We start from the raw sequence: 26,570 nt of genomic DNA on the forward strand, positions 1-26,570 counted from the left end.
AGGAGCCACTTCAGGAGAAGGACGTTTTTGCAAAATGAGGCAAGGTGCATGTGTTAAAATAGAAAAGAAAAGAGAGAGAGGGGGAGATTCAATTCTCCTGCAACAAAAACAAACACATGCTCCCCCTCAGCCAGGCAACAGACAGCTGGAGTGTCAAACAACGGCCATATGATGAGAGGAGAGTGAGAGAGCCAGGGTACATTAAAGGAGGTGAGTAACAGGTTTACAACAACCACACGGATGAGATGAGGAGAGGGGACAAAGTGTGAGAGTGTGTATGAAAGAGAGGAAAGAATGGATGTCTGCAATGGGAACACATGGCTCCTTTAAGTTCTGGAGGGAGTGAGAGGGAGAGGGGACCCAGCTGGCGTGGGGGAGGAAAGAGAGGAGGGAGACGGGGGAGCTGGAGCAGCGATAAAGAAGGGTGGGATAAGAAAGATGCAGCCTTGTTCTCTCAATTAGGGAGTTTTTCCATCTGTGTGAGGGAGTCTGAATGGTTGTAATGCTCTTTTTCAGGAAACATTTTGTGTAAAAGTGTGTGTAAGGGTGAGGTTAAATGACTCACAGCTGTCCTCTTCCTCGGTGATAGCACTGACAACGTAGCAAGCATACACGAAGCCCAGGAGCTGTGAACACACAAGCAAACAGGAGATGTTAGGTGACTCCACAGAGCAGGGCAGGCGGGCAGGCAGCAGTGTGATAACCAGCTGTATGTTTGCTTTGATGGAGAAACGGATCACACAGAACATCTGGAAAAGAGCCACAAGCACTCAGATTGAGAGCTGGTGCAGACAAAGCAACACTGTGAAAAGAACACCACTTAGCTGATTATTTGATAGAAAATTAGCTTTTGACAATTATGATAATCAGGGAACAATTTCAGCTAATTATCAAGCAAAATGTAACTGAGAAACCTACTGTTCCAGCGAATTTGCTGATTTTCTTGGTTTCAGGAGAAGTGAATATCATTAAGCTTTGGGCAAACAAGTAATATGTAGATATCACCATATATGCTGTAAATAAGATTCATATTTTTCATAATTCTGAGACACTTCCTCTGTATTGGCTTACAGCGGTGTGGTGTGTCAGATACAAGTCAATATAATGCATATGCATATAAGACAGCATCATCCAGATGTTACAATCTCTGGGGCTAGATACTTTAGACCTGTGCTTTAAAGCAAGCTTATGCATGATATTAGATTTTCGCTTGATATACAATATGTAGATATTTAAAAACAAAGAAACACAATGTCTGTAGAACACATTTTAAAAAGACTAAAGGATAAAAAATAAAACTTCAGCTGATGTTTATCTGTTGGCTCTGCCAATAAATCCACAAACTTATTAGTGCATTCTGCTAATATTTACAGCAGATTTAGGTGGATATTTCATAGGCCAATATTCAAGGCTGATATAGGCTAAAATTTAGCAGATGGAGTCAAACAGCAGAGCTAATACATCACAACAGGGCATGGGTCATTTAGTATAATATATTATAGTACAGTACAGTACAGTATAGTACAGTACAGTACAGTACAGTACAGTATAGTATAGTATAGTATAGTATAGTATAGTATAGTATAGTATAGTTTAGTATAGTATAGTTTGGCATATTATAGTAAAGTATTGTAAAGTATACTGTAGTATAGTGTAGTATGTATAGTATATTACAGTTCAGTATAGTATGGTTTGTAATGTATAGTATAGTATGATATAGTTTAGTGTAGTATAGTAAAGTAGTATAGCATAGTATATTGTAGTATAGTATACTGCACTATACGACAGTATAGTAAAGTATATTGGTATGTACTGTACTAGTATAGTACAGTACAGTATAGTATAGTTTGTATAGTATAGTATGGTATAGTGTAGTATACTGTAGTATATAATAGTATAGTATGTTTTAGTATAGTAAAGTATAGTAAAGGGTAGAAAAGTGTACTGTAGTATAGTACAATATGGTATTGTATGTTATGGTATAGTATGTAAGGGTTAATGCCCAACGAAGTGTCCAATTGTCAAGAATTAATAGATGACATGAAGGCCTTAACTGTCCAATGTGCAGCGGAGGATGGTTGCCTCTGCTTTGTCCATATATCAGAAGTTAATGTACACCAATCAGAGCCAATCAGAACTGAGTATTCCCCAAGACCATTGTATATTATAGTATAGTATAATATAGTATAGTATAGTATACTGTAGCTCAGTATAGTGTACTGTAGCATAGTAAAGTATACTGTAGCATAGTATAATATACTTTATTAAAAGACAGTTTGGTATAGTAAAGTATAGTATAGTTTAGTATAGTACACTGTAGAATGGTATAGTATAATACAGTAAAGTATAGTATAGTATACTACAGTATAGTAAAGTAAATTGTATAGTACTTGTATAGTATAGTATTGTTCATATAGTTTAGTACTGTATAGTATAGTAAAATATAGTATAGTATAGTGTACTGTATCATAGTATAGTATAGTTTAGTATAGTAAAGTATGATATAGTATACTGTAGTGTAGTATAGTATAGTACAATAAAGTACTATAGAAGAATTGCATGGTATCATACAGTATACTGAAGTGTAGTATAGTATAGGATATTATACTGTAGTATAGTATAGTACACCACAGTATGGTACAGCACAGTAAGGTATACTGTAGTACAGTACAGTATAGAATAGGATAGTATACTGTGGTATGGTATAGTATACCACAGTATGGTACAGCACAGTAAGGGATACTGTAGTACAGTATAGTTTAATATAGTATTCCCCCTGCATAGTAAAGTATACTGTAGTATAGTATAGTACAGTAAAGTACAGTTCAGTGATATATAGTATTGTATGGAATTGCATGATATCATACAGTATACTAAAGTGTCATATAGTATAGTTTCATATTGTATTGTTTACTTCAGTATTGTATGCTGAAGTATAGTAAAGTATAGTATACATTACTTGACTGTAGTTTACTGCATTTTTCTTTTCTTTATTATACTGTTAACTATACTAAACTTCACTATACTGCAGTATACCGTTCTCTACTACAGTACACTACACTACATTCAGTGGTGGGTAGAGTATACAGTTACAGTACTCAAGTAAAAGTACTGTTACTTAATAATAATTAATCAAGTAGAAGTAAAAGTACTCATAAAAATAAGTACTTGAGTAAGAGTAAATGAGTACTTTACTAAAAGACCACTCAAGTAGTGAATAACTTCATTTTGTGCAATTTATTGAAAAGTATTGCATTACGACATATTATTCAGGGGTAGTAATGTGAACTGCAGACTGTCAAAAATAAAGTGGCATAACTTGCCAAAAGTAAAAGAAATAAAAGAAATTAACTAAATTCATAAAGCAGCAGTAAAGTTATATTTGTGAATCACAATTATGAGATGAAAAATTTAACATGAGAAAAAACAGACTCTTTCTCTCATAATAGCCATCTTATTTCTACATGATGATTTTAATCTCATATAAATTAATTTGTACCTTGCAGTTCTTACTTTTTAATCACATTATATTCATTTTATCATGTATTAATGATTTTTGGCTCATATCTATGAAATGAATCTTATGAACTGGCCTCTTTTCTGACTTTTTGCCCTTTGTAATTTAATTTTTACTTTTTAACTCAAATTTCTGAATTTTTATCCTGATTATCACTCAACAAATGTGGCAAACAAAACTGAAACTTATTTAACCCAAAGAAAACTTTGGCCCACAAACCCCATGTTATAACCATGTTAGGTATAATCACTGATATCAGAGATATGCCAGATATGCACATGATAATAGTTTCACCTATGACATAACATTAAACAATGGCGAGTAAAATCACATTTGTGGCAGAGTTGCAGAGGTGGTTGGACAGGTCACATCATTTATCACTGACACAACTGTGTCTTTGCAATCTGCAAGTTAAAACAGAGATTTGAACTTACACGTTTAGCTAACTAGCAGTGCAGTCATTGGCTTGTTTAGCTTTCTTACCATAATGTGCTTTCTTAGATTTGACTTGCTATTTTTGAAGCTTGAGATTTCCACCGTTTTAGGTAGACACAGTAGGCAGCGCATTAGGTGGCTGTTGTTCCTCGTCGTTTGAAAGGCAAGGAGTCTTGATGTTGGGCCAGGGACGAAGATGCTCCTCTGAAGGAGACACAGGAATTACATCTTCGGCCATTATCTCCAACTGTTGATAGTTAAGGGGGAGGGGTCACTCCTCCGTTTGCTCTGTGGTGCTGAGGATTTTACCTCACGCTGCTGTGAGAGCTCAGCTAGGTGTAAAAAAATACTTCATGAAAATAAATGATAGACAAGTAAAAGAAGCGACCAGTGCATGCCCAATGTAATGGAGTAGAAGTATCGTTTTTTCATCTCAAATGTAACGGAGTAGGAGTAAAAAGTACTCTGCTTAATAAATACTCTCAGAAGTGGGATTTTTCAAAAAAAAAAAACAAAAAAAAAACTCAAGTACATGTAACAGAGTAAATGTAATGCGTTAAAACCTAACTCTGACTACACTACACTATACAGTCAAATGGTTGTGTCCCATTATGGATTATCAGCTGTCACAGCCAGAAACCTATTCAATTTCAGTGCTCCCTTTAATTCAACTAGTGTCTTATTCTTTATTAGCTTCTCTTTATCAACAGCCTGAGATCAAACAGCAGGCAGCTACCAGACCAGCATAATTTGACTGTGAACTCCATTAGGAGATGTCAAAGACCAAAGTCAAAGCTAAATTGAGAGAGAATATTTGACTTATTCATGCATCAGGTGTCTAGTAACAAATTAGCTGAATGTGTAAACACAGAGGTGTTTGCTGAAAAGTCAGTCACATCAGCTGAAAAGATGTCACTGTTGTGTTCACACCTCCTCTCTGTTTTATGATAATATCCATGTGGGAAGTGTTTCCCATCTTGACAGAACTTCCAGAGTGTACATAGAGAAAATCATGAACACAAAAACATCACAATCTAACACGGCAAGCACGTATGTGAGTGTACGCTGACACACGGTTCTGAGAATAGCCTGTGGTAGTAGCAGATGGCTGTCATCGACTCAGAGACAGACACTGAGAGACAGTCTCACTCCACCCAGCCAGCCATCCATCAGCTGGCACTCTGCCATGCCAATTAAAGCAGCGTCGGGCCTGCCGCCCTCCTCACACACTCAGTCCACAAACACAAAACCCAAAGGGGAAAGACTGTGTGTGGCAGTGGCTTTTTATACAACATACACACCACCTATAACTTAACTTAGTCGGCAATCATGAGAGCAACACCGATGATGTCTGTAGACCTTTTCCTATGATAGGAGGTTCATTGTATTTTCCAAGCTGTGTGTGCTGAAGTTCATCCAGATGTAGATTAAATGTTTTATTTATGAATGAAACTCAGGTGTCTTCTAGAAAAAATAATGGGTCTCTGTCTGTGTTGAGCTAGATAAGATACATCATGGTCTTTCACTCCTTTTTTTCTCTCTCTCCAGTATCTAATTGCTGCTCTCACCTCGTCCATTACAGCGGCGTTGAAATAGAAGTGAATTAGCATATGCAAAAAGCCAGTGTCACACACAAGACGGTGTTAACAGCAGGAGGGGGGACACCCTGTTAGCAACTGCATTGTGTCCAAGTGTTTTTATTCCCAGTAAGTGAGTGCACATGAGTTAATGCTGATGCATGAATGACCATTAGTTTAATTTTCATAAAGACTCTGGACGCTGTGGTCGGTGATGGAGTCAAACAGCAGAGCTAATACAGCACAACAGAGCCTGGAAATTATGCATTCAGGGGATCCACGAGGTAGACTGAGTTTAAAGTGACTGGAACAATATAAGGCTTGGATAACTCTTTGCAGGGAGTTCCATTTTATAAGAAAGATGCTCAATACTCATAAACCACTGTGACTACAAGCAAAATCCTGTAGATGTGCTGAAGATTTTCACCAGGAGGTTAAGTTCTGCCTTAGCCTCTGCTCTGGGTAAGGGGTAATTTTTTCATTTAAGCCCCACATTTTTGAGCGACCCATGCAGCAAACACTAAACTGTTGTACTATGCACTTGATTATTTAGCGCGCCTTGAAATAGCCTTTTTGTATTTGCTTACTGACCACCAACTTTATATGCAGCAAGCTGGTAGAAAGTAGCGCCATCAGCTCTGTTCACATTGCTAAACACATATGATACTATATGGACTAGATACTAGGTATTCGGCCACCTGATCATTGCATCAACAGGGACTGAAATTACACTGTATTTGAATACATGTACTTTAATATGGCTATAACAGCCTTCACTCTTATTGGAAGGCTTTCCACAAGATTCTGGAGTGTTCCTGTGGGAATTTGTGCCCATTCATTCTGTAGAGTATTTACAAGGCCAGGCACTGAACATCAAAATTCACAGTTGGCACAATGCGGTCAGGCAGGTAATGTTCTCCCAGCATCTACCAAACCCAGACTCACCCATCTGACTGCCAAAAAGAAAAGTGTAATTCGTTACTCAACAGAAACATGTTTCCACTTCTCCACAGTTCAGTGTCAGCATGCTTTATATCACTCCATCTGACGCTTGGCATTGGAATTAGTGATGTGGGGCTTGCATGCAACTGCTCAGCCATGGAAACCCATTCCATGAAGCTCCTACTGCACGTTTTTTGCGTACATTAATGCCAGACGTTTGGAAATCTTCAGCAACTTTTACGATCCATGTGCCTAAGCAGTCGTTGACCCCGCTCTGTGATTTTACATGGTCCTCTGTTGCCTGTGTTGCTGTTGTTCCTAAACGCTTTCTAATAACATCACTTAAAGTTGACTGTGGAATATCCAGCAGGGATGAAACCTTGCAAGCTGTCTGATGGAACCCATCACAGTGCCACACTTGAAGCCGCTGAGCTCTTTAGAACGACCCATTCTGTATCACAAATGTTTGTAAATGGAGATTGCCTAGCTAGGTGCATGATTTTATACACCTGTGGCAACAGGTCTGATTGAAACACCAGAATTCAACAATTAAAAGGTGTGGCCAAATACTTTTGTCCATATAGTGTATAACAGAGAACCACAAAGCACCTAACCACTAGGCTACCACAGCTACAAAATTGAGTTTCTTTCATCTGCAAATCGAAGCATTTGTCTTCATTTCACTCTTGTAACATGCAAAAAACTTTGATCAAATCCGTCCATGTTTATTTTTCATTTTCAGAATTTGCACCACACACTGACCTTGTCTGCCAGTTTTCTTTCCTATGCTCCTGTATATCTAATGTGATGTACTGTGAGTTAATAAGGTTGGAGAAGTGAACACTTCCCTGATTGGCTACTTGCTGAAGGCATCGCTGCCCCTTTAAGGGTCAGTGTCCTAAATGAAAAGTGACAATTCCACTTATACATGCCTGCAGTTTAAATGCTCTTGAATCACGTTCATTAATCCTCAAACACATACACACACACAGCCACTCAGCTTTCTTCTCTGACTTCCTCATGTCACTTGAGGAGTTCAGGGATCATTTTAGAGTCTAATGTCAAATTAATTAAACTCATAAAGCCCCCGCCTGTCCTCCGGGGCTCGATCTCAGACTGTCTGTGACGACGTGCCACACTTAAGCTAACTCATTTTGCTGTCAGTCAATTTTCCCCCTGCACTCTGCACTTGTTTTTCCACCTCATCTTGTCCCCTTGTTTTTGTGTCATTCTTCCCGTACGTGTGGCCCTCCTTGCTGTCAGCAGGTACCGTCTTCTGCGGTAAACAACGACCCTGAAAACTGACAAAAAGGAGGCAGGAAGGCAAAAAGTCGGGCGCAGAAAGTTCAGAGCATGATGTGGAAAAACATCAAAAGCAAAGCAGTCCTCCTGTGGGCCTTCATTTACTATTTACTCTGATGTAGAGGAAACTAAAAGGGGCTATTTGTGATAGTTCAGCATTATCTGCAGTTTTCGCTCTCGGATAATGAGGGTGTGAAGCAGTTCAAGGCTCAGCGTGTTCATGTGTGTGTGAATGAGAAAAAGGCCAGCTGCAGAGCTAAAAAAGAAGGTTACATGTATTAGCATAGGCTAATGAAGGTCATGTTTGTAGTGAATGTGCCAGTCCAAAAAGATACACAAACATCTTTAACAGGGCACACTGAGCCACATGCAGCAGTCTATTAAACATGACTCTATTCCATGGTTATATCCTGGCACTCATCATGGATACAATTCCAAAAAAAAGCTGATTTTTAAACAATCTTCAGACAAATAAAATATTCTAAACAACCACATCCTAAAGCCTTTTCAGTTTTAAATGAACCATGTGTACAACTAAATATCAAATTAACTAAAGCTCCTATGAGGACGATTTAGCTGGCTATGAAGATGACTGTAGATAAAACTGGTGCCTCTTTATGACTGACAAAGCTAAAGAGATCAACAGCTAGAATATATAGACATATTTTTTTTCTTATGCTTGTAACTGCCTCAGTGAGGTAGATGTCACATGCTGTGATTTAAATTATCCTGTCAAGACTGTCTTTTTTACACTTGCTGAAGCAAAGATTCACAATGAGTGATATGTTTGATTGTTGACGAGACTAGGTTAAAACCTAGTACATGGCTGATCCCAACTATCATGGTTCAGCATCAGGAAAAAATTGTCTTAGTGTGTTATAATAGCAGGAACTTGTAGATAAAATACACTACATTTGAGAGAAGGGGAATAGAAAGAGAGCGGGGGGAGGAAGAGGAGGGGGCTGCTGCAGGTGTCTTGTAGGTTAATTGCACAGGACACTCTGCCTGACAACATGGCACGGGCTGCTCTGCACAAAATGAGACGTGCGTGTTTGTGTGTGTGTGTAGGGCAGCTGCATGTTTAATGACAAAACATGATGAGATGGGGACTGCAGAGACCACATCCACCTGTTCTTCTTCACCAGAGACCCCCCCTCCCACCCAAAAAAAAAAAAACAAAAAACTAACACAGGGATCCATACAGCTTTCACAGGCTGCCATGGGATTGTTCGGTGTCTGTGGTGCTGATTTGCATCTTCCACATCAAATGATGATGTCTGAAAAAACACCAAGACACTAGAGGCTGCTCATGCAGCAATAAAAAATGTGTAAAAAAACCCACGGCTATGTATTACAGAGAGAGGTTTTTACATGAGGTTTGATTTAGGGATGGGGGAAATATGAGGATCTCCTCACCAACAAATAAAAGGGCAGAGAGAGAAACAAGAAGGTAAATAAAAAGCAGCACATGCTCCATGAGTAAATATGCCAGAAGAGAAGGTTTACTATTCTAATATTGCTTGTTTTCCACATCTGAGTTCCCCTTGGTATTCTCCTCTTCTTCTCGCTTTCTCTCTGATGTTTTTGAGACCAAATATTAGAGTAAAATTAATCTGGGTAATCTCCATCCCTCTGCAAAACAGATTAACAATTAAAGCTTTTGGCAGAGACTGCCTTTGAAGTCAAACATCAGGATGTTTGTGTTTTTATGATGTACAAAGAGCAGCCTGGCACAATCCAGTGGCCTACCGGAGACTATGTCTCTCCTCTGGACCGGGGGTCTCTCTTCTCCTTCCTTTGTTGTCTTCGTTTCTGAGCAGAAACTAGTAGACCGTTTAACGACATCATAAGTCTTTAATCCTGAGATTTTTATTATGCTTCGAAGCAGATGCTGTAAAACTTGCAGAGTAGTCCCAAAGCAATGCCAGAGCTTTCATACAGGAGTAAACCCACAGCCAGTTAATGACTCTAGACAAACAATGGCCCTCAAATATGAGAACATTAAAGATCACAGCGATTGGCTCCCCTTACAGAATATACAGACAGAGGAAAACATATATGAAACATAGCTGCAGGTTTTAAACATAACATGGACTAATGGACTTATCAAAGCGAGCACACTGACCTATTGGATGAGTGACAGGGTGCTATGGGTGGTATGTGGCTTTGCTGCTTTCATGTGGCTGAACTGAGTGAACCTAAACAGACACAAAACCTGCACCCAAGCCTATGGCCGAGTACAGCCCCTACCCTATTCACACATGCAAAGAAATCCTGACATCTTTACCCAAACTTTGGCTGGATTTTTTTAGTGCCATGCACCTTGGGTAATTTCCATGGGACATGTCGAATCCAACTGGACAAGATTCATAGACAGCAGGGCAGTTTTTATCTACAGAAATGCTTCAGTTCTGATAAAACTGCTGCATCCATGTTTATCTTTTTACCGGCTGCCATTGTTTACAGACTTGCAGTAAAAGACCAACAGGCCTGTAGCTATCACCTCTTTCTCCACATTGGACGCATACTAGTCCAGCCATTGGTATGAGTCCACTATACTTCCCGCCCTCCAGAGTGACCACACCCCTGTTTGGGTTGAAAACAAACCCCAGGGGTGAATGGCAGAAGATTAGAAGACAGAGGAAGCTAATTGATTGAGTGATTTTCATTGATTTTATTATTTCATAGTGATGTATTCTTGTTTTATGTTTTGATTTTATACTGTGAAGCACTTTGCTCAACTCAGGTTGTTTTAAATGTGCTATATAAATAAAGTTGAATTGAACTGAATGCTAAAGCACTGTATTCTGCACTTCAAATAATTAAAAAGCCATAATCTATGACATTTTCTACTGACTTTAAGGCAGTGACAGTAGGAGCTATAGTCTGCCTACCAGTTAACCGATTCTTTATACATTTATTATCAATATAATGTATACAAAAGTTGACATTCATCTTATATGACATGCTTAGAAATAAAACTAAAAGTATATCAAGCTTGACATGTTGAAACACACGTTGCTCAGCAGCCAAGGCCAAGCTTGACGGCATATCTTTTGCCCCCATCCCCACCCAGTAATGCACCTATAGACCATCAGCAGTTTAAGGATTCTTGGAACATCCACAGCCCAGCAGGTTGGCTCAAGCAACCCTACTTCCCGCCTGGGTGGTACTCTTGGCAACGCTTTCCACGTCCACTCCTTAAGGCTGGCTAAGACATGAATTATGTGCGTCAGCAAGGGCAAACAGCCTTGTAGTGTCACATAACAATGCATCCAAGACGCCCCATGACCCTGATTTGACGAGACGTACATGTCAGAATTTTCTAGCACTGTTGCCTAACCCTGCTGTCAACGACGAGAATCCTAACGCCCAACAACAGGACAGCATTTGCTCCATGTCCTTCTGCCATCATTTATCAGAGTGACATTATACAAGTCTCAACTTTTTTTTCATCCCCTGAGAATTTGTGTACATACAATGAAGCTGTAAGTAATGGTGAGGTTAACTAGGCAAGTTTTCTAGACATTTGATCATGCCTCAAGTTCTATTTAAAGAGGAGCCGGTCCATGATACATCAGGATGAGACCATAATTGATTCTTGCTTTTTCTTCCTTAATTTCATAGCATTACATAGAGCACTTCTGCTGTAGCAACAATTGACTCTCTTTGACCCACCTGCCTGACAACCTCTGACCTTGCACACAATCCCAGAAACAGTGGTGACTTCAGTGTACAATAAGTGGTCAGGATCACATTTGTAGTGTTACCAGTCTGTTGGCCAAGACAGGAAAAGATTTCATTTGCATAGTCAGGTTCAGGTAGTCTGTCACAGTGCTGTCGTGATTGGCCAAAACAATTGTGTAGTCTGAGTCATTCTTTACTCCACCTTAAAGGTGTAGACTTGGTTATTTTTTCAACAAATCATTTCCCTTGCCCTTTGTAATATGCAAGGATATCCAGAACATGACAGGGGCTGTGCCAATCCCTCACACCTGATGGTGCCCTCAGGGGGGCTTACTCACTACATCTATGCCTTACTTCAGCCTCAACTTTTGGCCAGACATGTCTAAAAGTCCTGCAGTTTTGTATATGAATCTGAAATACAGGATACAAGATTTCAGGGGTGCACTGCCCTGAAATTTTCAGGAAATTCTCAAGATGACTTAAGCACAGACCTGACAGGGCCATCTAATCACCATAGAAACAGAAGGAAAGGAGCATAAATGACAGCGACTTGGAAATGCAGGGAGTGAGGGAGTAAAGATGAACATATTTTTGTTACAAAACCTGTTGAGAGTTCGATTGACATTGTGGCAAAACAGAGTGGGATCCAGACAGGAAAAAAAGACAGGAAGAGACACAGAGATAAGAGGAAATGAGCAATGGAACGAAAGAATGACGTAGGTTGCCCTTCTTTTCCCATTATCAACTTCCACACCAACCCCCAAAATGCAGGTTTCCAGGGAATAGAGAGGCAGCAGAAGAAAGTATTGCTCGTGGCAGCAATAACCTCTACTAAATGATATGATATCTGTGAGAATGTGTGAGCATTTTCCTTGCCTGTTTCATAAGCAGCTCTGACAACCCTTTGACATCTCTCACAGCTCCTGTTAGCGTGTAAGAGTTATGTCTACAGATGTAAACTGAATATCACATATTGCTGCATTTTTCTTCTCCTCTCTCATACCTTTCTTTCTAGCTGCCTTCTCACTGGAGATGTTTCCTGAGACTCCACTGTTTTATTTAACAGCAAAGGCGGACGCACAAGAGAGAGAAAAAGAAGGGATGATTGGAGGATAAAAAGAGCGGGAAAGGAGTGGATTTTCTGCAGACTTCACTGACAGAGGAATCCCTTATTTTTATGAAAGCTGCAGAAACCCAAAGCCACTCTATAGTAATATGTATTGCAGGAGGAATTGGTTTCAGCAAAGGAAGCAAAGACTAGGATAAGGTTAGACATTGAGCAAAATATTCCCCCTAGTGATGGATCACTGAATAATACATGACCCCAGTTTGAAAAGGTTGCTCCTCTTCAAGCTCATCTGTTAAACCTTGAAGTTTCTTTTTGACTGGATGTTGCCCACAGCTGCAATATCAACAATGCAAGGCTGACGTTACCAAATCTAGAGCTTTACTTCTGCTTGGATTCCATTCAGCTCATGATGAATCTGAGCAGATAGATGACAGCGATGCCCAGCCAATGGATCCCCATTTTTCATCTTAATGAAACATGCTCCTTGAAGCCCAAACTAAATATTTAATGGCCTCTCACGGCGACCTTGAAACCTCTTTAACAAAGACAAAGGGACTCACTTTCTTCCTTTTCTTTTCATTAATTCCTTTAACTCACTCTTCTCTGTCTGGCTGAGAGAAAAAGGGACAAAGAGAATCAAAAGTGGGAACCTCAAAGGACTGAGCAGTGATCTGCTTTTATCCAGGATACAAGGACAATAATACCATTTGTGACACGGGGATTTCAGGACAGATTTCTCTGCTGTTCCCTAAGAGATACTACTGAATGCTTGGATGGACAATATGTAAAAGAAAAACTGTTTCAATCTCAAACAGAGAGGGGAAATTCCATGACAGGAGAGAAACTCACATTTACCGCTTTTAGTGCAAAGGCTAATGAGGGTCAGTGTAAGAGCTGGGCTATTAAGTGAGGTCAGCCATTACATTGCAGTTCTCCATGGGCACGAGAGGATGAATGGTACGATCCACTGCTTCCCTATCCTAGTACTTTTCTCATCTTCCAGGTAGTTAACTGCATTCATTGCAATCTTCCAGGTGTAAATTAGCTCAGGATTAGACGGAAAAAAATAGAAAACAGCGCAACTGTGAAGAACACCAGAGAATCACTGATGCTGTCACATGTGAAACTACTCATTAGACACTAAAATTAGCCTTTTGAAACATGCAGAGAGCTCCTGAAAACTTCCCAGCAGGTTACACATTACAAGATAAGTGTGCTGATTTGGGATCTGATTCCCTCCTTCTGATCAGAATCAGCAAAGGTCTGATTAACTGATGGTTCTCAAGGTTCAGTCAGGAACACTCTTGTCACACATTTTACTATTTTTATTGCGAAATGGTTATACAGTTTTACTTTGCAGAGAAGGCTCTGCTCAAAAGATGATCCCTGGGTAAGTCAAGCAGCATGCTTTGACTTTCCAAAGGGTGCATGGCAAGAAACCCCCACATGAATAGATATATTTAAGATAATGCAATAAAATTAATTCAAAGGCAACTAATCCATAGTAGCATTAATCTGAATATGAGGGTGCAACAAGCTTTATGCTATAAAGGAGGAGGCTGGGATGGAGGAGGTTAAGCTTACAGCACTAGCATGATGCATCAGCGTTAATGCAAGCAGGGATTAGCGAGAAGTACGTCATATCTAAATACACAGCTGTGTTGAGAGAAAGAGCTGTGATTGGCTGTGGAAGCTTGGAGGTGATAATAGGGATCAGCTGGCGGTCAGCTGATCATGGCTGGGTGTATGATTACAGAGTCCTGCATGGACTAACGCCAATCTTTACTTCTCTTGTCGGATTTTCCTGTGGTGTGAGGAGGGATCTTTCGGTCTCCGATGTGCACGGAAAAGGATTGGAGCTGCTCTAGACCGAAATTATAAATGTAAAGCAAAATTTCTGATAAGAAATCCTGCAGTGTGGGGGGAATGCTGAGGAAAGCCAAGCATGCACTCTAAGAAGTGAACGCTAGCCAATCAGGATTCTGAAGTTCACAAAGGATACAGTCATAGTGAGTCTACTATAAGTGAAGGATACAGCACCTGGACCAGTGGTGGATGACTTTATTCAGTGGTGTGATGATTCCTTTTTAATCCTTAATGTCACAAAGACGAGGAAATGTACATAGATTTGAAAGGAAACCAAATCCACCAATTTTAACAAAGATTAAGCTATAAAGACCTTGGAGTCATCAGTAATAAGCTTTTTTAAAATGAAAATACTGATGTAGTTTATAAAAAAACACAGCAGTGACTGCACTTCCTCTGGAAGCTCAAGCAAGTTGGGTTGTGCCGAAAACTAATGACTAACTAGAAAAGCATTCAGAGAGCGCAGACCTCCGCCATCAGCCCTATCTCCCAATAGTGAAGAATCCTTTAAAAACATTCCTGGATCAAGACGGTGATCCGGATCACTCCCAAAATCTAATTCACCGATTACTCCCTCCCTGGTGAGCTGGAGACACAGTGAGGCAAAGCATTGGCTTCACTATGTGTGGAAGTCATGGCAGAGGGTGAATATTCCTCTATTCCTCCCAGCATTGTGAGTATTCTCGCTACAATTCGCTGTCTTTCTCTCTGTTATGCTCTGACTCGTCTCCTCGACTGGGCGTGTGCCTTTTAAACTCTATAAACTCCAAAACTTTGACTAAGTTACTCATGTCCGCCATCTCCTGGTGTAAAGTGGTAACAGCACAGACCTCTGCCATTAGCCCTATCTCCCAGTAGTACAGAATCCTTTAAAAAATTCCTGGATCCAGACGGTGATCTGCATCAGTCCCAAAATCTAATCAGTTATTTTTTATGCCGTTTCTGCCATCTCCTGAAAATTTCATGAAAATCCGTCCATGACTTTTTGAGTTATGTTGCTGAAAAACTAAGAAGCGAACAAATGAACAAACCCACCTGATCACATAACCTCCTTGACGGAGGTCATGACAAAAAAGAAATATTTGGACCACATGGATTAATCTGTCCATACCTTTGCCATTATCTCCTGGTTTCTTAGCCTCTCATTAGGAGATAAAAAGACTAAAATTATTGGTATTCAGTTACCTGATCTGTCTCAAACTTTTTACAAAAGGGTTAAATCTAAGACTCGGGACACAACAGAGTTATGAGCATTTTCTGCATGTTGAATTTGAGCTACTACCTTATGGCAGGGGATTCAGATACCAAAGGCTAAATCAGACAAGATGAAAAACTCTTTCACAACTCAGGCCAACACACAGCTAAATTTAAAAAATAACCAAATATGAAGCACTTTATTATCGCTACAGATGTCTGAGGATGTCTTTTGATAATAAATTTATGCATTTCAGTGTGGTGTCTGAGTTTTTGTCATTGTGTTTCTTGTGTTTCCTGGGTTTTTTTATGCCTGGCTGCAAAGTAAATTGCCCTTAGGCAAGATTATAAAAACATGGAAAACCACAGACATCAAGACAATTTAAACTGATTTTTCGTCTAATAATCCTCTGAACGCACACACTAGATGACTAAGCCAGACCAAACCTTTATTTTTTTAATTTTTAATTTCTAACTCCAATTTATGAATTTCTATCCTGATTATCACTCAACAAATTTGGCCCTAGCACCACGTTATAACCATGCTGGGTATAATCACTGATAAGCCACACACACGATAATAGTTTCACCTACGACGTAACGTTAAACAATGGCGAGTAAAATCACATTTGGGGCAGAGTTGCAGAGGTGGTTGGAAACGTCACATCATTTATCACTGACACAACTGTGTCTTTGCAGTCTGCAAGTTAAAACAGAGATTTGAATTTACACGTTTAGCAAACTAGCAGCGCAGTTGTTAGCTAGCTTGTCCATTTTTCTGACCATAATGTGCTTTCTTAGATTTGATGTGCTATTTTTGAAGCTTGAGATTTCCACCGTTTTAGGTAGACACAGTAGGCAGTGCATTAGGTGGCTGTTGTTCCTCGTCATTTGAAAGGCAAGGAGTCTTGATGTTGGGCCAGGGATGAACATGCTCCTCTGAAGGAGATGCAGGAATTACATCTTCAGCCATTATCTCCAACTGTTGATAGTTAAGGGGGAGGGGTCACTCCTCTGTTTGCTCTGTGGTGCTGTGGATTTTACCTCACGCTGCTGTGAGAGCTCAGCTGAGTGTAAAAATATAATTAATGAAAATAAATGATAGACAAGTAAAAGTAGCGACCAGTGCATGCCCAGTGTAACGGAGTAGAAGTATCGTTTTTTCATCTCAAATGTAACGGAGTAGGAGTAAAAAGTACTGCTCAATAACTACTCTCAGAAGTAGCATTTTTCAAAAAAACGACTCAAGTACATGTAACAGAGTAAATGTAACGTGTTACTACCCACCTCTGGATAAAACCTATCAGACTAGTTGGTTAAACTGTGCAACCTGAAAAATGTTGTAGAAATTGCAACATTTGCACTTTATGATATCATTACCCGTAATTTATTTTAAAGACAGTATATTAGTTTTTTTGTTTATCGTGAAACGATACATATGTGTACCAATATTTACACATGTCATTTAAGCTATGTTGAGGGGCCCTGAGTAAAGGAAAGTTGGGGCCCCTGTGGGGCAATTTTGTGACAGACATGCAAGAAAGTAACCTAAAACATGCATTTTTACCAGGATTGAAGCATCTGCAAAATTTAGGGAGTTCTGGGGCATGTCAAGGCCTCCAAATTAGCAATCTATTTCTTGGAGAAAAAATTAAAAGAAGAATTCCTTTAGTGTCAATAGGATCCCTGCTCCAAGATTGGTTCTCAGGCCCTGATAATGTTAGATGGACATCAGAAATGGAGGCAAACTTATTGATTTGTGGCACTGACATAAATGTTTTTACAACATCAATCTCAAATTGTGTTGATTCTTTAGATAGAGCAAATAAAAAAAGTAAAGGCCACAATTGTTTTCATTAAGACTGCAAAGCTGTATGTCACAGTGTGAACAGAGGACGCATGAAGTCAAAGTGGGCCTAAGACGTTAAAATTTTGAGCACATCATTTTTGGTGTAATTAATGAATCTAAATTTATGTAGCAGCCCAATTTATGAACATTACACCGACTTCCACAGTGTAACGTCTACATAATCTTTGCTTTGAGACACCCTTGCTCTCTCCCATCACACAAAGAAAACTTGACGCTATGATAGACATGCATGAATTAGTAACTCAGGAAGTTTTCAGGAGTAAAAAGAGTAAATGTCAATGAGTTAAGAAAAAAACAGCAAGTGCATTTCAAACACATTGCAACAAAGCAGGTGTAAATGAATGCTACTGTGAATAAACATGTGTAATGTGCATGTCTGAACCTGAGTGCCTGCTGTTCTGGCAGCTGAAAGAACGTCTTGGCCTCTGTCCAATAAGAGGTGAGTGAGTCAAACATGAGTGTGTGCAAATGTGCATGCTGGCAGGATGTGAGTTCTCATACTGAGCTGTATAAAGAGGACAATAACAGTCCTTCCAGTGTTTGAGAAACCTGTTAACAGCTGGCAGGTCTGAAACTCCACCAGACAAAACAACAGATCAATTTTTCTTTCAGCGACCGAGTCAGAGGAAGGGAGGCCGCCACAGTCAAAATAACAGACCACTGCGGAATCATAACGAGAAAAATGTTTGATGGGAAATCAAAACGTCACCTTCCTTTTTATCATGTTTGCATTTACAGATAAGCTCAGTGAAGCAGTGAGGTCTCTGCTCCGTTTTAAGTATGAGGGGTTTGTGTGACATATGAACGACATCCTAGCTTGTACTTACAGCAACAAGAATCTGTGCGCTGCTGTGTGCCACCTCGATGTATTGGTAGTCCATGTGGCAGCCCATTACAGTGATGTAGGAGTGGCTCTCAGTGGTTCGGACCCCCGGAGTCTGTGGCATCTCTCCCGTCACACAGCCTGGCCCGTGTTCGCTCCACCAGGAGTGATGAGCTGAGATGTTAAATGTCAGCAGGTCGCTGTCCTGGAAGGAGAAGGAAACATGAGCGTCTTTGTCTGGAATCAATTCATCTGCTGGAAAAACAAAGATGTATAACTGGTGATGTTATACAGGAGGCTTATCTCTGCACACCTGCTGCAAACAACTTAGCTTTTAATGGCTGTTCTCTGCTGCTGAAAGGGTTTTTCACTCAGTACATCCAAGAAAAGGACACAACAGCAATGCTCACAGTTCTCTGGGGCTATACTTAGCTAAATTTTGATGGTCTCCTACTAAGAAAAGGATTTATAGTTGTATGAAAGTCTTAATATTTCTGATAAAATTAAGGACAGGATCTCTGGTAGACTTAATAATTTGACCAATCTGTGGCTAGAGCTTGAGTGAGGGAGCAAAAACCTTCATGTTGGGCTATCAGTAGCCTAGTTCTCATGTCTGTGCCCCTCATGTTCAAAAGCTGATGTCCTGGGTCAAACCGGGCTCCTTTACTGCATGTTATTCTCTACTCTCTCACAGTTTAAGACTCAGTCGTCATCATGTTGTTTTTAAACCATTATGCAGCTTTCTCTGTATGCTTCAGTCCATTGTCTTGCTGTAAAATAAATTTTCTCCCAAGCCATAGTTCTCTTGTAGACTAAACAAGACTGTCCTTCAGGATTTCCCATATTTTGCTGTCACTTTACTCGCTACTTTTACAAGCTTTCCAGGGCCATCAACCAAGAAGCAACCCCATTCCCCACAGCATGATGCTGCCACCACCATGCCTCACAGAGGGGATGGTGTGTTTGTGGTGATGTGCAGTGTTTGATGTCCGCCAAACAGAGCGTCTTGTCTGAAGGCCAAAAAGCACCATTTTGGTGTCATCAGGCAAAAAAAAAGTTTTTCCACTTGACTATGGAGTCTCCCACATGCCTTGTGGCGAACTCTAGTCAAGATTTTATATGAGTTTTCTTCAACCTTGGCTTTCTCTTGCTCTCCCATGAAGCTAAGAGCTGTTGTATGCAGTCTCTCAGATCTCAGCTGCCGAAGCTTATAACTCCTTCAGATTAGTCAAAGGTGTCTTGGTGGCCTCTCTCACTAGTCTCCATCTTGCAAGGCCACTAAGGGTGCACTCAAACTAGGCCATCCATGCCTGAGCCTGTTTCAACCTAAAGTCTGGTACGTTTGGCCAGTGTGAGTGTAATTGTCCCGTGCTTCGGCTACGCAGTCTCGGCATGGAAGGACGAGGTGAGCCTAGGCATGACATGGATGCAAATGAAGGAACAAAGGTGCAGGAATGTGACGTAACATTAAGTAACAACAAAAGGACCCCTCAGAGCACAGAGAGCACACCAGGCAGCAGCTGCATGCTAGAGACAGCAGGATTTTTACTAGAAAGATAGCGAGAACTATATATTTTGTCTCATTTTATCCCAACAAGTAACAAAGATTTTATAAGAGCTGAAGAATTTAACTTCGCACAGCTCCACTACGACCTCATTCTAATGGATCCCAGTTCTGTCCACATTCCTGACCAGTTTCTAGCAAAGTCAGGCTTTAACAACTGTGAGAGTTTTTTTGTTTGTGAAATAAAACTTCTTCCCTTGTTTGAGTCACAAACAGCAGCTCACAGAATAACAAACACCTTTCATCCTCCGTGCGTAAAGGAGACTGCCAAATACACGGACAAGTGTGTCCAGGGGTTAATCTCACAGCTAATTTAACCTCTCTTATTATAAAATTATAATACCATACTATTATCCACTGAATTCACTTGCCTTTAATTCTATTTCATGTTATCAAGAAGTGAAATTTTGGTCTTGGTTGCTGACGTTTGAACGGAACATCGTTTATTAATCCTGTGGCGTATTGACCTCCAGCTCTCATCAGATGGGTAAAATTGCTCTGGCCTGATCTAGGCAGATTTACACATGTGCCATATTCCTTCCATGCCTTGATGAAGGATTCAACTGAACACAGGGGGATGTTCAGTGCTTTGGAAATTTTTCATATCCATCCCCTGACTTATACTCTTCAATAACCTTTTCTCTGAGTTACCTGGAGTGTTCTTTTGTCTTCATGGTGTAATGGTAGCCAGGATTACTAATTAACCAATGATTGGACCTACTAACACCAGTTGGCCACCAGTTTGAATATACTGTGTATTGGCATATTTTAAAACTCTTTATGTAGCCCTAGTTTGAGGTAAAGCCGTTTTTATAGGACTTAAAGTATTTAAATCTGTCTTCCCAAACAGGGATTTTCTTATCCTACCGGATAATTCACAAACTCCACAGTCAACAACTTCCTTTAAAGCTAAATTCTGGTTATTAAATAATCCTTCTAAAAGTGGCTCGAAGGGTTTTGTGGGTTATATAAGGTTATGGGTAAATTCTTTAAAGAAAGTGATGGTGCTGTCTGATTAATGAATGCAGGTTTATCTTTCAAGTATGAAATGAAAGTAATACATGGTTGTCAGCTGTACCAGATTGAAACAGATGTTTCAAAAGTGACACAAATAAAGTTAACTTCTACATTTCTAGATGAAATATGTCTTTATAATTCAGATATTTTTCTGCTGAAATTGACAACACCCCCCGAGCCAGAAGTGGAAAAAGTTTCTGAGTACATGGAACTTTTTCAGCCTTAGTCAGCGGTCTTTCTATGCATGAGTAAAGTTTTTAGATTCAGTTTTGTGACCTTTAGATCCAGCGGCACTTTTAACACAAAGCTCTTTTACAGCCGGGCGATGTTCAATTTGCACACGGCCATATGAGCCCACACATACAGACGCACAGACGCTCACACCAATCAATACCCCAATACAGCAATCTAGTCCTGCATCTGCCCCTCGGTGACAAGACATGCATTATTAACAGAGCCAAGTGCTGTCAGGAGAACATCTCTGATTCCGATCCACCCCCACCCACAATCACATGTACACATCAACAACACAAAACAACAGATACGAGGAGTTGATGCAGATGAGTGCAACAGGAGTCAGGAACAATATGAAAAACTGCTACCCTCTTCATCTGTTCCTTCATTTATCATCTCCCTCTGTGTCTATTTCCCCACTCTGTCATTCTCCGAGTCACAAAAACAAGGACGTCTGAAGGTCAGTAAGTAGGACCATGTGGACTAATGACTTGACAGATGCCATTGATTGGGCCCGCAAGCTAAAGAAGCCATCTCTATCCCAGCCGTAACCGCACTCATGGCTGCAGCACATAAGCAAGTCAATAGAAGAAGCTTTTGGCAACTTACTTTCAGGAGTGTTGTTGTTATGCTCCCAATCACCCCTAAGAACAAAATCAATCCCCTCATATCATAAATTCACCGAAGACTTCTGATAGTGCTTAAACTGTTTTCCTTAAAAAAAAGTCGATACAGATTTGGAGAGAACCCCATTTCTGGACTCATGAGAGAGATGAGGCCTTAACGAGGCTGCAAGGTGGGGGCTGTAGCCTTCCCTGGCTCTTATTGAAGTCTCAACTATATGGCATTTATTAAAAAATTACAATGTTCTTCCATCATGGTCAGACATTACATTGACAACCCTGATGAAAGCCTGATGCACGCTAAAAGATTCTTACAATCGTTGGGGATTTTGATATTTGTGAGACCTCACATATGACCACAAGTAATGACAAATTTAATTTTATTCTTTTAGTGTGTGGCATCTAATGAGATGACCAACACTAAAAGATCCTGTTCACCAACAGCCAGTCTCCACTGTCTCTCATATCTTGCACGGTCAAATGAAACTTAAACAAGCTAAATATGTCTAACTAGCTGAGCGGCCTTCCACATCCATTCACATCTTCCACGACCTCTCTCCATCCAATCATCCGGCTGCTGTCATATTTAAAATCTGTTCTCTTCGCCTCCACAGTCAGTCTGTTGTTTCAGTGCGACCGCCGCGACCCTCCTCCACCCAAGCTACCTCCATTACATCTGCATCCTTAATGGCCACCTCATCAACGTCAGTCTAACTTTATGTCTCACATCTATTGTTGTTGTCATGGCTGTGTTTGTTGTGCTTCCTCCTTCAGCACAGTCAGCTTGCTTCCTAACTGGAAATCCACCACAGAAAAAGTCGGATAGATCATCTTCTAGTGATGATGCAACTGAAGAATCAGATCTGATTTCTTCTGCTTCAAATATTGCAACTTTTCTCATGTTTGACCACAAGATCAGTTCAGAGTTTGTTCAACAGGTTACCTCTTCTGGCCACTGATAAATCTCTTCGCTGTGTCAGCCATGCTAAATACCAGCACTAAACTGATATGACACAACAGATATACATCAGCTACTGACATCAATTCATGCCATTCGCTGGTGGCCAACATTAGCCAATATTGTCTGGTTCAGATGTTAAAACAAATGCATCAATGAATCCCCACAATCTTAAGACCCCATATGATAATCGAGGCTTTGCTGATTTTGGTTGGAGGGAGGGAATCTGATCCAAGTTGGTCTGATTATCATGTAGTGTGTACCCCTCTTTACCAGAAACTTAGCCTATAGCTTCTGCTTTTGATCAAATTTTGTTGATGTTTTTCCTCAATAAAAAATGTACACCTCTTACATACTGTATCTCCTAAAGAGAAATACAGGCAGTCATTATGTTAAACATCTTCAGAATTAGCTATGGGAAAGGGACCTAGGGACAGAATAGGGGGAGCAGGCATGGTCGGATGCTGTGAAGTCTGTAGGAAAAATATTATTTTGCAAACAGAGAGTACAGAACCTTCACAGACTGCAGCATACACTCCTATCCACTAATACTTTCTATCCTGGACATCCTCCTCCTGAAAGATGTTGGATCTTATATACATTGCATTTGGAACTCTCCTCTAATATTTAAATTTTGGTCTCAGAGGAAATTAATTTCATTTTTGGTAAGACAAAACAAATAAATCCTGGTTCGTTTTTGTGAAGGACTTTCTCTCTGACAGACATCTAGCAAAAACTTTTTTGCATGATTATGTTTTTTGGCAAGAACATGTTTTATTTCAGTGGATCAAGCTTAGACCTCCAACTATTTATCAGTGGTATGAAGATTCTTCAAGTTTTGCCAATGGAGAGCTTGAGCTTAGTGTTGAAAGGTGTTTGATAAGCCATGGGAAACTTTCCTGAACCTCTTTCTAAACCTGACGTGGAAATGTCCATGTATGATCTCTTGCATGAATATATATATATGTTGCTGGGGTATTTTGGCAATGTTTGTTTTGTTTTAATAGTTTTGTCTTTTCCCAGATGGTCTGCATATCAGTCCTTATTGCCATGTAAGTTTGGAGTCATCATTGAGAAAGAGAGACAGAGTTAATAACAGTTTTATAGTGAAGCAAATGAGTCTGATTTGTAAAAACAACTATCACTGACATACTGCCATTTCAAAGGAATTTATTTATGCCTTGGTTGCGATGTGTGGTGATCAGAGACTGAATGTTCGAGAGGAGTCTCCCTCTGTTACAGACGTGCTTTTGCTCCCTCAGTTGAAGATAGGAACTGCTGTGCTCCTGTATCCAATTCTTCATCAATAACCAGTCAAAATCAAGAAACCAAATCATTTTTGGTTTCAGGGTAAAATTTCAGGTATAATGATCCTGCAAATGCCTGTTAACAAGTCCTGTACACTATCAACTTTCAAATATTTTCATGTTTTCTTGGTGATATTCTTAAATAAATAAAATATATATACAGTATAAAGACACAAAGTATGCAAAACTTTTGTAGCCTCCCAACAATGAGACACATGAGAAGCGCTCTAAGATTGAGGTTGTGGGTGGTGCAAGTGCAAAAAGATGTCATCAATGAACATGGGCCATGATTGTGCTGTGAAATGGGCATTTTATTTGGCTTTCAGCACTGGCTACAAGTGGATATATAAGGAACTGCACTTTAACACTTACTATTTACTAGACTCTCTTTGACTGGTTCTGCTTCTCAACCTGCCTACAATGCAGCACAAGGCAGAACAGCATTGTGTTCATGTCTGAATGTGTATGTGAAGCTCCAGCTGTGTGCTCACACGCTGTGTCTTTCATGGTTTTTACAACACCGTGATGCGATGTGAAATCTCACACTGGGACACCAATATTATGCCACTGCAGATGCGATGTATGCAAAGTAAGAAGTACAAAGGTGTAATAACGAGCTGTGTGGACTATAAATATGTTCGTGCCTGCTGAAACAACAGCAGAGCAGCTACAGTTGTTTTTTTCTTCTCTCACTTCACAGAAACTAGTTGGCTTTTTACCTGTTATGTTAACTCCAAATATATTTCCCCTTACAAACATATCCTTCACTAGTAAGTCAAATTATCTTCATTTATACTGATATATAAAACAACCATAGTTGACCAAGGTGCTTTACAGAGTTACAGAGACAAGAATAATTTGATAAATCAAATAAAATATAAATGCTACACTGTAAAACATGAAAAGTACATAGAACTTTAAAATAGATATAATAGAATATAAACTGCTTACCTTAGCCATCTTAAGTTATATTCACTCAATTTTACTTGTGCATTTATACAACAATAACTTCACTTTTTTGAGTTCATCTAAGCTGTGGGAACTTTCGATGTGTAAAATTTCTGTTTAAACCCAACCCATAACAGCATGTTAAGTACTACAATTTTACACACGTTTCTTCTCCATTGCAGTTCTCACTCATTGGCTTCACATAATGTTTTTTGAACATTCATTCAGCCTACAGTACTGTGCATAAGTTTTAGGCATGTAGAGCACTAATGGTCCTTTACAGGTCCTGATGTTCCACAACCCCAGGCTGAAGAGAGGAGGGAGGGCGGCTGGAGTCAGTGTCAACACATTTAATGTGTGTGTCTCGTGAACTACTAATAATCAGTTTCAGTATCGGCCCTGAAAACCAAATCATTCAACCCCTATTATTTAGGTATCTTATTGTGTCAAATCAAATGTGAATCCTTTAATATCAAAAATTGGCAGAGGAGGACTGTAAGGATCTTTAAGGCCTTTTCTGCAGGACCTCTTGTTTGTGAGAGTTGTATTTTGTTGCAAATATAATACTACAAAATAGTCATTCACAGTGTTGTTAAATTCTAACTTACAACAAATGATTTACAATCAATTTGACTACAAATCATCTTTTCGACTCAAGTTAAGTTTTATCATAAGCACATTATTCATGTGATGTGCTGGTGCAGGTGTGGAGTGGTGATCAATCTGATCATTAATGGCCCAGTGTGAGACTCTACAGTGAGCAACTGCAAATACGAATGATTTAGTCAAAGCTTGACAAGAAAACAATGGTTGCATATGTCATAACAGTAGTCTACAGCTATACTAGAGGCTCTCTGAGGCTGTGTTCACGCACAACTGCACATTAATGTGAAGGGACATTGTTAATTATTATTTGGGCAATATTTACTAAGTTAGACGGTGTGTATGAAGAACTCCAGAGAGAAGTTGCTCTCGATCCTGCACTATTCTATTTAAGCTAGAATAAAACTTTATGGGTAATCAAAGAGATTTTATTATTATTCATAGATAATTAGCTTCACAGCCAAACAACCCAAAAGGAGAGTCATTAGTCTTTTCATATTCATACAACTGCATGTTGATATGTCCAAAGTCTCCATTTTTTCTGGCAGAGTGACGGCAGAGAAACAGTGAGGAATGTTAAAGCCAGAGCAGGGTTCTGTCTGTCAGTCTGTCTTTCACCATGGGGGAGGGGATAAGGGATCAATAGGAGGTGACAGGGCATGTGGCATATGACTCCTACAACCTGCCCCCTCACTTTGAGGGCCCTGTCACCCTGCACTACCCACTCACACATATAAATACAAACACACCCTCAGGAAGAGTCCTGTCAACAGAAGTCAAGGCAAATCAGACAGAATGATCCCAGTGTTTTATGCTAAAATGTGCTTAGGACCTCTTGGTGTGCCAAGTTTGGTCGTGCGTGTACACTTTGGGTGTGGGTGTGGATGCGTGCGCTCCATTAGCCAGCTCTCCTCCTGGCCACCATATGCAGAGCTGGGAGCTCGGGCTGGCTCCATCTGTCGGGTTAATGCCCAGCTTCAGCCCCAAGCAGCTGGCCCCTACAAGCCTCATTATTCCAGCAGGAAACATGGAAA

General features: G+C 40.0%; 1 protein-coding gene across 2 annotated transcripts in view; it reads right to left on the reverse strand.

Annotated features, from left to right (window-relative positions):
• Positions 1-26,570, reverse strand: part of nkain4 (sodium/potassium transporting ATPase interacting 4) — an 86,402-nt gene that overhangs the window by 22,857 nt on the left and 36,975 nt on the right. For both annotated transcript variants that reach the window (XM_041799798.1, XM_041799797.1), the window contains exons 4-5: positions 18,287-18,487; positions 566-626 (exon numbers count right to left, since the gene is read on the reverse strand). In XM_041799798.1, coding sequence (XP_041655732.1) covers positions 566-626; positions 18,287-18,487 — 262 coding nt within the window. The remainder of the gene's footprint in view (positions 1-565; positions 627-18,286; positions 18,488-26,570) is intronic.

Source organism: Cheilinus undulatus, linkage group 11 (genome assembly GCF_018320785.1).
Source record: "Cheilinus undulatus linkage group 11, ASM1832078v1, whole genome shotgun sequence".
NCBI classification, from domain to species: Eukaryota; Metazoa; Chordata; class Actinopteri; order Labriformes; family Labridae; genus Cheilinus; species Cheilinus undulatus.